Consider the following 17538-nt stretch of genomic DNA (forward strand, 5'->3'; position numbering starts at 1 on the left):
AGCACTTGGATGGTTAAGTGCTGATATTCAGAACTGGCCAAGCTAACCACAAATAGTACACAAAAAAAGTCAGTCCTATCTTTATGCGGTAGCCTATAGTGGGTTAAGTAGTGAATATCACACTTAACCAGCTATGTGTTAGCCAGCTCTGCATACGGAAACTCAATACTTGTACCCGGACATAGCCTGGCATTTAATTTCCGGGTTTAGTACCAGTGAGAGTCAGCAAAACGCTAATTACTGCCAGCTGAATTATCAGGCCCTACAGGTTCAAAACACATTTTGCAGTCAGCTTTGGATAATTTAACCACTGAATAAATCGTGGATATCTGCGCCCACTCTCAATAACACAGTAAACAAACTGATCCTGGGGATACTTCCAAATCGAACAATGATGAGTAAAAAAAACTGACATCAAGAATTCGGGAATTGAAACAAAGAAATGCGGCTGAAGCAAAAAGATGATGCAGCAAATGGCTGCAGTGTTTGCATGCAGGCTTCAAAGGCTCTCACACATATGATATATTTACAGTGGCAATGGAAGGAATGCATGTGGAATATCAGATTATTAAAAAAATAATCAAGACTATAACAATGGCTCAATTTTTTTTTACAAAGCATTTAAACTGTTTTCACATGATGATGCTGACAATGGTGAAGTCAGTAATTACATGAAGTATCACAGTATTGAGAAAACAACACCGTTGTCAAGTGGTGATTTCAATTTATCTCCACATCAACGTTGTGCTTGTCATTCATTGAATTTAGTGGCAACTTGAAATATAGCAGCTGCAGAGGTTGACACGGTTTTTAAAAAGCTGTATCATTCTACAATGGCAAAATGTGTAGCTCTTTGGAATAAGCAGTCACAAAGTGTTATTAAAATTGAAGATCATTAAGAACATCAGAATAGCCACACTGGGTCAGACCAAGGGTCCATCTAGCCCAGTATCCTGCTTCCTTCAGCAGTGGCCAATCCAGGTCACAAGTACCTGGCAGAAACCCAAATAGTGGCAACATTCCATGCTACCAATCCCAGAGCAAGCAGTGACTTCCCTCATGTCTGTCTCTATAGCAGACTATGGACTTTTTCCTCCAGAAACTTGTCTAAGCTAGCATGAGGCTGTGTTATGGGGCTAACAGATTACAGTGGTGCACTGCTAAAGAAGAATGTCAGTCCTTAAGAGCGTCCTTCATTGATGAGCATGCAAATGGAGGATTTTCTCAGTCACACTCTAGTGCTGTGGGATAATTTGACCACTGAAGCTCATTGGCAGTAAAATTTTATCTCCTTTCACAAAAGGACCAAGGTCTTTCTATTTCTAAACACAGCTCACATCAGGTCTCTCATATTATGATTGCTGGCACATCTGTAACTTTACATATGTTTGCAGAGTAGGCTAGTGGCCTGCCTTTTCTTTATATTTATTATGTATTGTCTATATTGTGTTTACTTTGACCAGGAAACAGCATATACATTTTTTTAGAATACACAAAAAAAAGAGAGGAGAGCTTGTATTTCTTTCTGGGGTTTTTTAAAGTCATGCTTTTCCTTTGGCGCCGAAACACGGACAGTGTCGGGTCCTTGATATCGATATGAATATTCTGAATAAACTGTTTTTTTATATTATCTCCCTATTGGTTTGCGTATTTGTCAGCCCCTACTTTTGCTGTTTTGCTTTGACCTTCCGTGGAGGCTCCTCCTGTCTTCTTGGATTTGAACATAACTAACTCATCCAGGAGTGTCAAGCTCTGGTCCTGAAGAGCCACAAAGTAGTTTGGTTTTCAGGATGCCTCTAATGCAGAATTTTCTAAACAGTAGGCCAGGACCTATGATCATGACCTTGATGGGCTCTCTATAGTAACATAGTAGATGACGGCAGAAAAAGACCTGCACAATCTATCCAGTCTGCCCAACAAGATAAACTCATATGTGTATACCTTACCTTGATTTGTACCTGCCTTTTTCAGGGCACAGACCGTACAAGTTTGCCCAGCAGTATTTCCCGCCTCCCATCTCCGGCTCTGGCAGACCGTATAAGTCTGCCCTCCACTATCCTCGCCTCCCAACTACCAACCTCTCTTCCCCCACCTGCTCCGCCACCCAATTTTGGCTAAGCTTCTGAGGATCCATTCCTACTGCACAGGATTCCTTTATGCACATCCCACGCATGTTTGAATTCAGTTACCATTTTCACCTCCACCACCTCCCACGGGAGGGCATTCCAAGCATCCACCACCCTCTCCGTGAAAAAATACTTCCTGACATCTTTTTTGAGTCTGCCCCCCTTCAATCTCATTTCATGTCCTCTCGTTCTACTGCCTTCCCATCTCTGGAAAAGATTTTTTTGCGGATTAATACCTTTCAAGTATTTGAACGTCTGTATCATATCACCCCTGTTCCTCCTTTCCTCCAGGGTATACATGTTCAGGTCAGCAAGTCTCTGCTCATACGTCTTGGAATGCAAATCTCATACCATTCTCGTAGCTTTTCTTTGCACTGCTTCCATTTTTTTTTAACATCCTTCGCGAGGTACGGCCTCCAAAACTGAACACAATACTCCAGGTGGGGCCTCACTAACGACTTGTACAGGGGCATCAACACTTCCTTTCTTCTGCTGATCACACCTCTCTCTGAACAGCCTAGCAACCTTCTCGCTACGGCCACCGCCTTGTCACACTGTTTCGTCGCCTTCAGATCCTCGGATACTATCACCCCAAGATCCCTCTCCCCCTCAGTACCTATCAGACCTCCTAAGTGCATCACTTTGCATTTCTTCGCATTGAATTTTAATTGCCAAACCTTAGACCATTCTTCTAGCTTCCTCAGATCCCTTTTCATGCTTTCCACTCCCTCCCGGGTGTCCACTCTGTTGCAAATCTTAGTATCATCCGCAAATAGGCAAACTTTACCTTCTAACCCTTCGGCAATGTCACTCACAAATATATTGAACAGAATCGGCCCCAGCACCGATCCCTGAGGCACTCCGCTACTCACCTTTCCCTCCTCCGAGCGAACTCCATTCACCACCACCCTCTGTTGTCTGTCCGTCAACCAGTTCCTAATCCAGTTCACCACTTCGGGACCTATCTTCAGCCCATCTAGTTTATTTAAGAGCCTCCTGTGGGGAACCGTGTCAAAAGCTTTGCTAAAATCTAAGTAGATTACGTCTATAGCACGTCGATGATTCAATTCTCCAGTTACCCAATCAAAGAATTCAATGAGATTCGTTTGGCACGATTTCCCTCTGGTAAAACCATGTCTCAGATCTTGCAACTTATTGGCTTCTAGGAAATTCATTATCCTTTCCTTCAGCATGGCTTCCATTACTTTTCCAATAACCGAAGTGAGGCTTACCAGCCTGTAGTTTCCAGCTTCTTCCCTATCACCACTTTTGTGAAGAGGGACCACCTCCGCTGTTCTCCAGTCCCTCAGAACCTCTCCCGTCTCCAAGTATTTATTAAACAAATCTTTAAGAGGACCCGCCAGAACCTCTCTGAGCTCCCTCAATATTCTGGGGTGGATCCCGTCCGGTCCCATGGCTTTGTCCACCTTTAGCTTTCCAAGCTGTTGATACACACTCTCTTCCATGAACGGTGCTATATCCATTCCATTCTCAGGTGTACTTTTGCCAGTCCCTCGCGGTCCTTCTCCAGGATTTTCTTCAGTGAAAACCGAACAAAAGTATCTATTTAGCAAATTGGCTTTTTCTTCATCATTATCTACATAGCGGTTCGCTGTATCTTTTAGTCTCACAATTCCCTTTTTAGTCCTTCTTCTTTCACTAATATATCTGAAGAAATTTTTGTCGCCCCTCCTTACATTTCTAGCCATTTGTTCTTCCGCTTGCGCCTTCGCCAGACGTACCTCTCTCTTGGCTTCTTTCAGTTTCATCCGGTATTCCTCCCCGTGTTCCTCTTCTTCAGATTTTCTATATAGGTGCAACATTACTCTATTCCTCAGGAGGGGAGGGGCACACAATTTTGTTTGGCCACAATCATGGGGCCACAGTCACAAAAAGATTGAGACACACTGCTCTAATGAATATGCACGAGATAGCAGTGCTTAAAACAAACACTCTCTTCCATTATCATTAGGGATATCCTCAAAACTACTACTACTACTTATTTCTATAGCGCGACTAGATGTACGCAGCGCTGTACAGACCAACATGTGGCCCTTGAAGGCTAGGGCGGAATTCCATAAATGATTTCAATATTAGTTTAACTAACAACGGATAAAAGGCTTCAGCACAAGGATATTGTCACGCTTCAGTTAATCCTATTTACCACTTCTACTCAAATGACTCTGCCTTGGACTAGTGACAACAAACCAACCCAGAGAAAGTACAAAGTACAAGACAAAGTCCAAAATAGCAGGAAAAAACACTAAGACCCTTCAAAATAGGGACACAGATCCTTTTAATCATGTAGCTTGAACACCAGTACATTTCTCATGCCAACTTTGCTAGTCTGACAACCTCTACCAACCAGCCAACGGCCTCTGTATCGGACTCCCTAGGGAGAACACACTGGCAAAGCTGTACAACCACCATCTGCCACAGACACTCAAGTCCTGCCTGAGAAACTACCTTCAAGCCAGCCGCCATCCTGGAGTCCCTATTCGACCTTCATAACGTAAGCCTCTAGGTTCCAAGGCTGCTTCCACCTGTATACAACTGCAGAACACAAATGGATCATATATGCCTATCTAGTAATCAAGTTAAACTGTTCTAGGAAGGGAGGGAAAGGGTTTTGTGGTCCATTTTATAGTAGTAGAGAGAGAATGGCTTTCATTATTGCTTATAGTTTGATCAGTGTCTCCTAGGCTAAGGCGACTATTTCCAGGAAGATGAGAGGTTACTAGACCTTCTGTCATTGCTCACAGTACTGGGATCTAGATGGGTTAGTTAAGGGGAGGAGAGGGAAGGGGGATGTTTCCTATGTGTGTGTGTGTGTGTGGGGGGGGGGGGGGTTAGTGTGCTGTAACTGTATTCTTGCTCATTCTTGAAGGCTTTGGTCCTTAAAATTTAATAAAAAAATTGTTGCACCCTAAAAATGCTCACCACACACGGACAGACACACATGTGAATGGACGGACAGATAGATGCAGCCTTCACAATAGGTGCTCATGCTATGGCGAAATGTAACTGTAAAATCAAGTTAATATTTTATTTATGACATTTTTATTCCACATTAGCCCAAGTGTGACTCAGGTTCAATGTGGCTTCCATGACAAACGATTAGTTAAATGAGATTATATATAAATATATAAAATACCCACCCTCAAAAAAAACCCCATTTCTTTTTAAACCAAATGCTGTAATAATCTAACAGCTACAAAATGTACCGAATCTGTAGTCCAAATGTTCAGGCTATTAAGTATCCATGCCTTGCTGGACTACCTGACAGTACCAACCTGTTGGTCCCAACTCAGCTACTCTATCTGCTGCAGTGTTCAATCTTATTTCTTTTAGCCAACCTCTGTTTTTCTGAATCCACCTCCAACAACTGCACTGACCCAGCTGGTTTCCAACCCAGCCACCCCATGACCTGGAGGTATTGTGCTTCCCAGCACCTGTGTTGCAAGATATCCTTCTTGACCCAGTCCTTGGAGCACACTCATCAGGTTGTCAGATATTCACAATGAATATACATGAGATAGATTTATATACCAGGGAAGCAAAGCATGCAAATCTCATGCATACTTACTGTGGAAATCTTGAGAACTCAACTGGGTGTTTTCCTGAGGACTCAGTTGGGAAGTGCTGCCAGAAATGACCAGAAAACAAGCCCTGCTAAATAATAAAGATTGCATATTTTAAACTCATCCCAGACTTGTCTGGATGAGGCACACCCTCAAATATAATAAATGAAAACAGATAGTTTTCCATCCCTCTGCTAATTGCTCAGAGCTCAGTTAATTGAGTACCTGGAGGTCTGTTTTCAACCAGAGTATAAGAGTAGATAATAGTTGTAACCCTGTCTCAATTCCTGCTATAATACTATATTTTATCTCTTGATTTACCACCACCTCCTCACACCTAAAGGATCTTCAATATTCCAAAAAAATGTATTGTTGACAATAAAACATACAAGTAATTCCCACTCCCCTACACATCAATTCAGCTGAGGCGAATATGCAAGGTGAATCAGAAAATGTTGCAGTACGAAGAACGAAGAGGGAAAGGAAGGCAAGCAGGCAGGCATCAGTGGTATCTCCTGGCACATGATGCCTTCCCAGCCTGTGCCATGTGCAGCCAGGTGAGACCATCACAAAGACCCACTGTGTGTATTCAGCCTCTTATTACACAGGTGGAAGGTGAGCCACTTGTGTAAGGAGGTTAAAGACCATCTGATGCTGCTCTTCGGTAACAACCAGGGAAATGTTTTGGACACAACTGTATATTGTGCAGGGTGTGCAGTTTCACCCAGCCACTGTAGCTGCTGGCTGAAGAAACAGGAGCGCGTACCCGTTTTCTGAAGAGTTGACAGTGCAGATGGCATTTACTCAGGACCTATTTCAGTCTAATTGCTACAAACATTCAAACAAATGAAGAAAGAGAGGCACGTGCCAACTGGTTCTGCACCACAAAACTTTAACTCCTAAAATGAATGAAAAAAGAAGTCAGATCATTAACTCACAACACAGTGCTTTTCTGGCTCGTGGCAGCTTGGTATGTTGGAAACATTGTTAGGTTTTTCTTTAATATATGAGCTCCAGATTAGCATGTTAATATCAGGACAGTTGAGTGGGATCTCGAGTCCACAAATACTAAACACGCATGCACATAACAAGTGCCAATCTAAACATAAGCAAATTAAGGCTGGCTCTGAGAAGCCCGATCTTGTTTCAACGCTGAACACAAAGGTTAAAACAGGAAATCAAACTCAACAAATACATAGCCATCATAGAGAAAGTTCAAAAATAATCTTTCTAAAATATAATTCAGAGCGAAATTTCTTTTTTTAATCATCTTTTCTTTCAGCCTCCCCAGCCTTGACGGCAGAGTGACTCAAAGAACCCCCTTGCTGATCCAAGAGCTACTACTTCATCTTAAGTGTATTCTCAGCACCTCCTTGGTAGATAGGGCCCACCACTGTAATGATGGCTGTCTTTCCTCCCTCCCTTCATGCATCACTAGAACATAAGAATCCTGTCTCCGACAGTGGCCAATCCAGGCTTCAAGAACCTGGCAAAACCCATTAAAAAAAAAAAAATTTTTAATAATGTTCAATGGACTTTTCCCTCAGGAATCTGTCCAAACCCCCTTTAAACTCCGTAAGGCCAGCTGCTGTCACTACATTTTCCGGCAACGAGTTCCAGAGTCCAACTACACGCTGAGTAAAGAAAAACTCTCTCCTGTTTGTTTTAAATTTGCCATATTCTAGCTTCATCTCTCGCAGCCTGCCAACCAGCCCTGACAAACAGCGGATCTGTGAAGAAATGCAACCCAAGAAACACCTGAATACTACCAACTGATGGCAACTGTTGGAATTTCTCAGTTTTCAGACTAAGATAGCCTCTCTTTCTGGAGTGCAGAATTGGTAAAGAATGAAACAATGATAGGCCTTTGCCAGTCAACGGGAAATACCAGTGTTCTAAACTTGAAGGTTAGAAAAATGGGACTAGGATTTGGAAGGCTCTCTCAAGATAGGAGCATCTTTGCCACAGACACAGAAAAGACCTTTTACTAAAGTGTGCTAAGCAGTTAATGGATAGCATGTGGTAAATCATGCACTATCATAGGCCTGCGTTGATGGCTACCATGTGCTAAAAACACCAAGTGCGCTAAAAATTCCACACTAACACCATGTTAGAGGGTGGCAACTGGGTGGGTTATGGGTGTGGAATGCACACTGCAGATAGCACATGGTACTTCCTGCGTGCTTACAAGGAGGGGGTAAGTGCATCCGTGCTAACTGCGAATACATTTAATGTGCTGTAAAGAACATTTCTGTGCAGTAATTGCAGGAGACATGCTGGGCACGCCCCCAAACAGTTAGTACACAGCTTTTGTACTTACTGCACATTGGGTTTTGTTGTTATGGCTCACCAAATATTTTTAAAAAAACCATACCATACATTATTCATTCATTTATTTGGGCTTGATATACCGCAAAATAGATCCAAACAGGCAGCTGTTTACAGAGACCAAAACAAAAAAAAAAAGCCACAGTACAATCCAGATGAGGATGCTAGTCAGAATAATAGGAGAAGTCAAGGGAGGCCCTAGGAGGGGAAGGATTCAAAAACCCAGGGAAAAAAGTTGAGTCATAAGGACATGAGGAAAGGGAAAGTGTGGACTTGAAGAAAGGGGGAAGAGAGTTCCAAAGTTTCGGGGCCAAGATAGCCGAAGGCGGTGTCACGGAAGATTGTAAAGTGAAGGACGATAGGTGAGGGGACACACAACAGGTTATTAGAAGCGGAGTGCAGGAGACAGGAAGGGCAGTAAGGAATCAGGAGCTGTTGCAAGTAAGCAGGTGTGGACGGAAGGCGCCCTTTGAAAACTAGCATAAGGAGTTTGAAGCAGATAAGGAATGACAAGGCAAACAGTCTACTACTACTACTACTACTATTTAGCATTTCTATAGCGCTACAAGGCGTATGCAGCGCTGCACAAACATAGAAGAAAGACTGTCCCTGCTCAAAGAGCTTACAATCTAATAGACAAAAAACAAATAAAGTAAGCAAATCAAATCAATTAATGTGTACAGGAAGGAGGAGAGGAGGGTAGGTGGAGGCGAGTGGTTACAAGTGGTTACGAGTCAAAAGCAATGTTAAAGAGGTGGGCTTTCAGTCTAGATTTAAACAGTCTCCTGAATTTTCTCATTATGTGACTGTGAGAATAAAAGGGATTGTACTGAAGATGTTCAAAGCAACACGAGTAATGATCACAACAAAGTAACTGTCTGCTCAAAGTCAAGGAGCTACCTTTTCAAATTGGTGATCTGATATCGACTATTCCTCATCTCTTCAACAAGACATATCACAAAGATCAACACATGTGAAATCCCCTACATGTATCCAGAACTGTCTTATAATGTTTTCTTGTTATACCACTATTATGCTTTATCACTATCATGTAACCCAAAATCCTTCTGTAATACCAAATGTCTATTCTCGAACTTATTTCCACTATTCATGATGTATTGTAAGCCACATTGAGCCTGCAAAGAGGTGGGAAAATGTGGGATACAAATGCAACAAATAAATATCAGATCAATGGTGTGGTGTATAGCTAATCTGATTTGTTATGTATGGAAGAATAATGAGGAGATATCTACAGGAACAAATCACAAGTGCACATAACACACCAACAGAAGCAGTGCCTCCTTTTTTTTCATGTATTTTCACTCACTTTGCTTCTCTGTAGTTTTGCTTCTACTGTCTAGGTGAAGAAAGAACAGGCTCCTTCCCTACCTTATTGTTTCCGTCAATACGTTAATGGTTATTATTGATGTGTAATGGTCTTTCCAACTGTGACTGTCAAACTATTTGACTTTTGTGTCCGTTTTATAATTGTACACCGCCTTACTACTTTTGACTGAAAGGCAATGTGACAAATGATACTAAATAAATATTCTATTTATTCTACAAAGACCATCTGTGTTTCACATCTGAGGAAGAGAAGGGGGTCCTGGCAGATGTTAACACAGATCTGACAACCTCTCTCAGAAGTGAGAACTTCTATGCTCTTTAAAGGACCCAAACCAGATTAGCCTGCACTGTTGGAAAGACAGTAGAAATAAAAGATCAGCAGACGTTTTGAAGGCCTAATTACTACATCTGTGGCTACCTTTTGAGAGTTCTATGCTTTTCATGCATTGCACCAGTGAGGCACGAAGAATGTCTGGATTATACAAAGTACAGGACAGAGAGAGATGCCTGAAGGACCACCTCAGACCTCTTTTCCTTCTTCGTAAGCCTCATGATGTGCTGTTTCTGTGTGAAACTTACCGTCTTTTCATCATTCTCAAAGGCCTCCCTGGCTTCCTCATAGCTGCATATTTCCTCTCGGCATTCTCGCTCAATATTCCCTGGTTTCAACTCCTCCAGGAAATTGTTGGCTCTGGGGTGGCGCTTCAAAACTGTGTTTGCTGCATCCTCTGTTAGGAACACTGAAATAGTAGCAAATGACAGTAGAAATTATGGCTTATACAACACTGTAGAGCTACAACATGACACTCTGGAGATAGATGTACCCTCCTTCAGACAGATGTTTATCGTGATTCTCTTTTTATGGTTAACAGGACCAATACTTTGGAAAGATCTACCACAGTGTATGGGAAAATTAGGTTCTTACCTTGATAATTTTCTTTCCTTTAGTCACAGCAGATGAATCCATTAACTGATGGGTTGTATCCGCCTACCAGCAGGTGGAGATAGAGAACACTGAAAGCACATGGTGTTCCTGGACGCCCAGCCCCCCTCTGCCTTCAGTATATGAAATTTCCAAAGAAAAGTGAATAACAAAGGCAAAATAGCAAACTTTCCTCACAGAGAACAAACGCCCCTGAACTGGAGCAATAACCAAACAAAGGAGGGATGTTACCAACCTCCTGCAATAAAAACAGCATGTAGTAACTCTGATAGTTTGTCTTCAAGTACTCCTGATGAGGCACAATGTATGTATGCAACATCTGTACAAAAACAAGTCAGACAGGGAGGGATCATGGATTCATCTGCTGTGACTAAAGGAAAGAAAATTATCAAGGTAAGAACCTAATTTTCCCTTCCTTGTCAACAACAGCAGATGAATCTATTAACTGATGAGATGTACCAAAGCACTCCCCTAAGTAGGGTGGGAACAGGCAACTCCGCGAGCAAGCACTTGCGCTCCAAAATGCACATACTGCTGCGCTGCCATATCCAGCCTGTAATGCCGCACAAAAGAGAGCTGAGAAGCCCAGGTAGCCGCATGACAGATCTCTTGAAGAGAAAAGCCACCAGTTTCAGCCCACGAAGAGGACATTGCCCTCGTACAGTGCGCTTTAAATGCTTCAGGCAGCGACCGCCCTGAAAGCAGATACGCAAAAAAAATGAGTTCCTTAAGCCAGTGGGCTATAGTGGCCTTAGATGCCGGAAACCCCCATCGGGCACCTGCCAACAGAACAAATTCCTAAGCTCATTTGACATCTGCAGATACTGCCACAGAGCCCTGCGGACATCCAAAAGGCGCAATTGCCCACAGGAGTCCGGAAACTCCTCCTTACAAAAGGAAGGAAGAAAAATGGACTGGTTCAGGAGAAAAGCTGAAACCACCTTAGGCAGAAAGGAAGGCACCGTACGAACAGTTACCCCGGATTCCGAGAACCGTAGAAAAGGATCCCGACAGGAAAGCTTGCCGACATCATTGCCACTAAGAAAACTGTCTTGAGAGTCACGTCCTTCTCAGAAGCCCGTTTAAGAGGCTTAAACGGAGATCGCTGGAGTGCCTTCAACACAAGCCCCAGGTTCCAAGCCGGACAGGGCGACCGCAAAGGAGGATGGAGACGAAGCGCCCCTCTGAGAAATCGGGCAATATCCGGATGAGCAGCAAGTGACAAACCGGAGACTTTTCCCCGGAAGCAGGCCAACGCTGCCACTTGACCTCGAAGGGAATAGTAGGTCAGGCCCTTTTGTAGCCCATCCTGCAAAAAGTCCAACAAAAGCAAGACTGTTGCCAGAGTCAGCGAGATAGGCTTTGTACACAACACCTCAAAAGTGCGCCAGATCCGAGCATAAGTCGCAGAGGTAAACCGCGTGCGAGCCTGCAAGAGCGTGGCAATAACCTTATAAGAATAACCCTTATCCCTCAATTGCACCCTCTCAAGAGCCGCCGTAAGACCAAAGTGGCAATAATCTTCCATAGTCACCGGACCCTGAACTAACAAGTTCGGAACCCGAGGCAAAGGAAGAGGCGCATCCACCAGCATCCGCCGGAGATCAGCGACCCACGGACGCCTTGGCCAATCCGGGGCGATGAGAATCACCAATCCTCGGTGCAGGCGAATCCGAAGTAGTAGTCGCCCTATCAAGGGCCAAGGAGGGAACACATACAGGAGGCCCGAGGGCCAAGGTTGAGCCAGGACATCCAACCCCGCTGAGTGAGGATCTCTCCTTCTGCTGAAAAAGTGAGAGACTTTGGCGTTTACGCTTGATGCCATGAGGTCCAAGCCTGAAGTCCCCCATTTGGCACAAATCTGAAGAAAAACTTCTTCTGCCAGTTCCCATTCCGTCGGGTCGATTTGATGTCTGCTGAGGAAATCGGCTAGCACGTTGCTCTGACCGGCTATGTGAGCCGCGGACAGCAGATCTAGATGGCGCTCGGCCCAGACGCATATCTGAGACGCCTCCGCAGTGGACCACAGACCCTGAGCATAGCGTCCCCGGCAATGAGCTTCCCAGCCTGAAAGGCTGGCATCCATTATCACAAGACACCAAAAAGGAAGAGTCAGTGGCATCCCCTGCCGCAGCATGCTGTCGGAAAGCCACCAATCCATACTGTGCTGGGCCTCAGGAAGCCACCTTAGTCTGCGCAGGGGAAATCAGAGACCATTGCTGAAGCAGAGCAAGCAGCAGCGGCCTCATGTGACCTCTCACCCAAGGAACCACCTCTATGGTGGCCATCATAGATCCCAGGAGCTGAACAAAGTCTCAAGCTCGAGGGCGAGACATCCGCAGGAGCAGGCGGACCTGATTCTGAAGCTTGAGAGGCATGTTGTCGGGAAGAAAAACAAACCCCGAAGCCGTGTCGAACCGGACTCCCCAAAACTCGAGAGACAGAGGGGGTCAGGTAACTTTTGGGCATATTGACTACCCAGTCCAGAGTCTGAAGAACTGTAACTCTCAGCTTTCGTCTGCCGAATCCGTTCTGAGCCAGTCGTCGAGATAAGGGTGAACTCCGATACCCTCTCAGCCACCACTACCATCACCTTGGAAAAGGTTTGAGGGGCAGTTGCCAGGCCGCAAGGCAAGGTGCGAAACTGGAAATGTTGGCTCAATACCGCAAACCGGAGAAAGCGCTGATGTGGCGGCCAGATGGGAATATGCAAATACGCTTCCTTGAGGTCCAGAAACGTGAGACACTCTCCTGGCTATACCGCTGAAATGACCGAGCACAGGGTTTCCATATGGAAGTATCGCACTCCTAAGGCCTCATTGACTCTGCGTAAGTCTATTTTTGAGGCACAACAAAATAGATGGGAGTAGCAGCCGTGTTCGGCGGGAGGAACCGGAACCACCGCTCCGAGATTCAGCAACACCTGCAAGGACTCGTTTACCACCACCCGTTTGACGGCAGTGCCACATCGGGACTCCAAAAATGCGTCTTCCACCGGGGCAGCGAATTCTAGTCGGTAACCTTCTATGATCAGGACCAGAACCCACTGATCCGAAGTAATCTTGGTCCACTTCCTCGAGAAAAGAAGGAGAGACGACCTCCTACTGCGGGAACCGACGAATGGACCAGCGCCCCATCATTGTGGAGGATGCCCCTGAACTCCTGGGCGTTGCCTGGACGCTGGAGCACGTTTGTCCGAACAAAAGGAGTTCCTCTGCTGGAAACGAGTACGTTGGCCAAACCCCGCGGAGCACCCCGGGGCGATACCTGTGAGCTTCGCGAAAACGTGGCCTGGAAGAGGAGGGAAAAGAAGTACTTCTGGAAGAAGGCCTTGGCCTATCCTCAGGCAACCGTTGGGACTAGAGTCCTCAAGGTCCTTAACAATCTTCTCCAAATCCTCCCCAAATAGGAAACAAGGGAAACCTCACCAGCCTTTATTTAGAGGCCATGTCAGCCGCCCAAAGCCGGAGCCAAAGAAGGCGGCGGGCAGCAACCGCCACCGACATCTGCTGAGCCGAAGCTCTGACCAGATCATAAAGGGCATCAGCCAAAAAAAGACAGGGCAGACTCCATACGCGGGCCGACCTCAGCGAGGGAACCCGCTCCATCGGCGGGCTGCTCAACCGCCTGCTGCAACCAGTGTTGCCAGATGGAAAAAATTTTCCATGCCCAAAACCGCACAAGGTCATTTGCATATGAATGGCATCATTAATAAATATTGATAATGTCAATTTGCATATGAATGACATCATTAATAAATATTGAGGTCATCTGCATACAAATGATGTCATTAAGCCCGCCTCCATGGGGCTTCTATTGGCCGCGGCTGCATGAAAACCAGTCAACCTGTGACCGTGCAAAAAAAAACACAGCTGGCGAAAAAATCCGCCCAAAATCCTGCAACCCACATGCGGTGTGAAAAAGCCGCAGCGGGTCACGGAAAGGAGCCCAATTGGGCAAGAAACATGCAGCCCTGGCAACTTTGGGGCTGGGCGTCCAGGAACACCATGTGCTTTCAGTGTTCTCTATCTCCACCTGCTGGTAGGTGGATACAACCCATCAGTTAATGGGATTCATCTGCTATTGATGACAAGGAAACATTCTATTTCAGTTCTTACCTTTAAGAAACACCTGAAAGCAGATCTTCTTTGGCAAACGTTCTAAAACAATCATGCACTGTCTCTCATGTTTTCCTGGAGAGTATTTTTGCTTAGTATCAATGTTGTTAATGTATAAATATCATTGGGAGTGGCATAGTCGCCTAATTGTTAGTGCGGTGACCTGGGAACCAGGGGAACAGGATTCAATTCCCAGTGCAGCTCCTTGCAACTCTGGGCAATTCACCAACCCTTCACTGCCCCAGGTACAAAATAAGTACCTGTATATAATATCAATATTGCTTTGACTGTAACCACAAGGCAGTATATCAAATCCCATCCTCTTTCCATAAGTACTGCCATACTGGGACAGACCAAAGGTCCATCAAGCCCAGCATCCTGTTTCCAACAATAGTCAATCCAGGTCACAAATACTTGGCAAGATCCCAAAAAAGTACAAAATATTATATAGTGCTTTTCCCAGAAATAGTGGATTTTCCTCAAGTCCATGTTAATAATGGTCTATGGACTTTTCCTTTAGGAAGCCGTCCAAACCTTTTTTAAACTCTGCTAAGCTAACCGCCTTTACCACATTCTCTGGCAACAAATTCCAGAGTTTATTTTATATCGTTTTGTTGTGAATCACCGAGAATTGGAAAAAGTACAGGATATAAGAACTTTTAAATAAATAGCCATGCTTCTAGGGGAGAGAGTAGATGTAAGGGGGAGGGAATTACTGGTTATAAGAAAATATGGATGACTGTTCTGCAATGTTTATCTGTAATTTCTTGAGAGCTTGTCATCAGTAAACAAGATTTAAACATAAATAGCCATGCTTGAGGGTCAAGTTCACTTCCTATTTGAGGATCTTGCTCCACACTATACATTCTGGAGTTAGCTTTATAAAGGCTTTTTCAAACATAAAAAGGAATTTTATAAAATTACCACAGGGGTTACATGGCTTAAAGCACAGAGTAAAGAAGGTGTGTACTTTTACACAACCCATTTGTAGGCATGTTTAGGGGCAGAGTGCAAACTGTTGCAATTTATACACTATCCTCCAGATTCTATATATAGTGCCCAGATTAATGTGCGTACGCCCGAGATGTGCGTGCAAATTGTTTAAAAAGCTCAAGGACAATAATTGGGTGCTAACAACCCATTACTGATGTTAACTGGCACTCAATATTTGCTCATGTACATCTGGGCTATGCGCTATTCTACAAGACAGGGTGCCTAACTCCCATTGCGAATATCTTGAAAGGGGGGAATGGTTATGGGAGGAGCACAGGCATGTCACGGGCGTTCTGAAAATCTGCATGCATAGTTACAGAATACTGGGTTAAGCGTGCCTAACTTGGGTGCCAGCATTTAAACCATTTCTCCGCAAAAGTTGTCTGACGCCCAAAGTTAGGAATGAGATCTATGTGTCATCTATAGAATGCAGCTCATTATTTATAAATTATGCAAACATTTAGGCCTGTTCCTGAGCAGGCAAAGAAATGTCCACAGCCTCTGCTGTTCTGTCCCTAGTGCTTTTATAAAGATACACAGAGGCACCTATGTGTCTTTACAAAATAGACCTGAATGGCCTTCACACAAAGGAAATCTATTATTAGGCTCCACGTTTAAAGATTTTACTTGTAGCGCACAATTGATCTGCACAGAAAAAAAAATAATCTCATGAAATTCAATAGCAATTAAGAGTAAGGTAAAGGATCTAAGCCCCAAAACATAGTGTAGCACCATCTTTCCTCAGTATATTCCTCAGAAACTGGCAGAAATCCAGCAAGTGAGAGACGAACTCCACAACACTGTTCTAGTCGTAACACAAATACATTCACGCTACCTGCTTCTATTATACTCCTCGATCATGTGGTACATTCCAGCCCCACAAAGATTAATACTACAATTCTGACACTTAAAACTAATGGGAGCTCAGTACCTACTCCTTTTACTAAAGCTGTGCCAGTCGCTGGATAAAAGCACACACAGACTATAATTAATACATACTCACCATTTTTTTTTGTGGTTTTTCCCTGCCCTAAGGTGCATCCTGCTCTATCCTGGAAGTTCCCACGGCCTATATATGGACATGACCAAACCCAGAAGCTGCCTTCACACAGGTTTGCTCATATTGTATGAAAGGGCAATAAGTGCCTGTCTCCTGAACTAAAAACCACTGAGGTAACCATGTTCAAAATAGAATTATTATTATTTTTTAATAAGACTGTTTAGAGATGTAGAGGAATAGCCTAACGGTTAGTGAAGTGGGCTTTGATCCTGGCAACCTGGGTTCGATTCCCACTGCAACTCCTTGTCACCTTGGCCAAGTCACTTAACCCTCCATTGTCCCAGGTACAAAAAACAGATTGCAAGCCCTCTATGGACAGAGAACATAGCGCTATACAAATGATAGTAGTAGTAGATGTATTACTAATTGTAATGGAATGGTAGATAAGAGTATTTAAAGGATATCAATTGCTAAACACTAGAATAATTATGTCTTACATATACACAAAACACACTTGCATCAAGTATCTGTTTTTCCATTCAGTAAAGTGACTCCAGTTCCAGAGGATTTTTTTTTTTTTTTACTGAATGGTTAACCATTCCTAACCAGCTGCTACTGCTTTTCATCTGCTTCTGTCCTGAGTGAAACTCAGCTACAGTGAAAAACTGCAGCGTATCAAGTTAAGATCACTCTTCGTGCTTGTAGTGAGGTGATATACTGAGGTTACCTGGAATTCAGTACACACCTTCCTAAAGGTTTTTACCAGTGGGAGAACACCTTGATTGATTTGTTCCAAGAACCTGCACAGCTAGAACAATATAAAATTATTGCAGGTTATGGGCCCTTTTGGGATACAAGGCAAGACAGAAAGCTAGCCAATTAAGTGCTGGTATTCTGCCACTGATGGCCAGTCCCAGGACCACCCCTCATACAGTCTCATCATAGGCATCCCATATAAGAGGTTTAGCTTCCCCAGCCTGACCTGTGGCTTTCTTCTCTCTCCTGCTGCCTTATAGGGTTGGGGACAATGGCACAAACAATGTGAAGACACACAGTACTAATTCTTGCACGTGCTGCTGCTAGTACTACCCATCATGCCCTC

The 17538-nt window shown here is 44.1% G+C and overlaps 1 protein-coding gene across 1 annotated transcript in view; it reads right to left on the minus strand.

Moving 5' to 3' along the window:
* The window catches only part of PRRG1 (proline rich and Gla domain 1), a 79201-nt gene that overhangs the window by 36395 nt on the left and 25268 nt on the right, over positions 1-17538 (minus strand). The window contains exon 3 of the mRNA XM_030202356.1: positions 9962-10122. Coding sequence (XP_030058216.1) covers positions 9962-10122 — 161 coding nt within the window. The remainder of the gene's footprint in view (positions 1-9961; positions 10123-17538) is intronic.

This window comes from Microcaecilia unicolor, chromosome 4 (assembly GCF_901765095.1).
Source record: "Microcaecilia unicolor chromosome 4, aMicUni1.1, whole genome shotgun sequence".
NCBI lineage: Eukaryota > Metazoa > Chordata > Amphibia > Gymnophiona > Siphonopidae > Microcaecilia > Microcaecilia unicolor.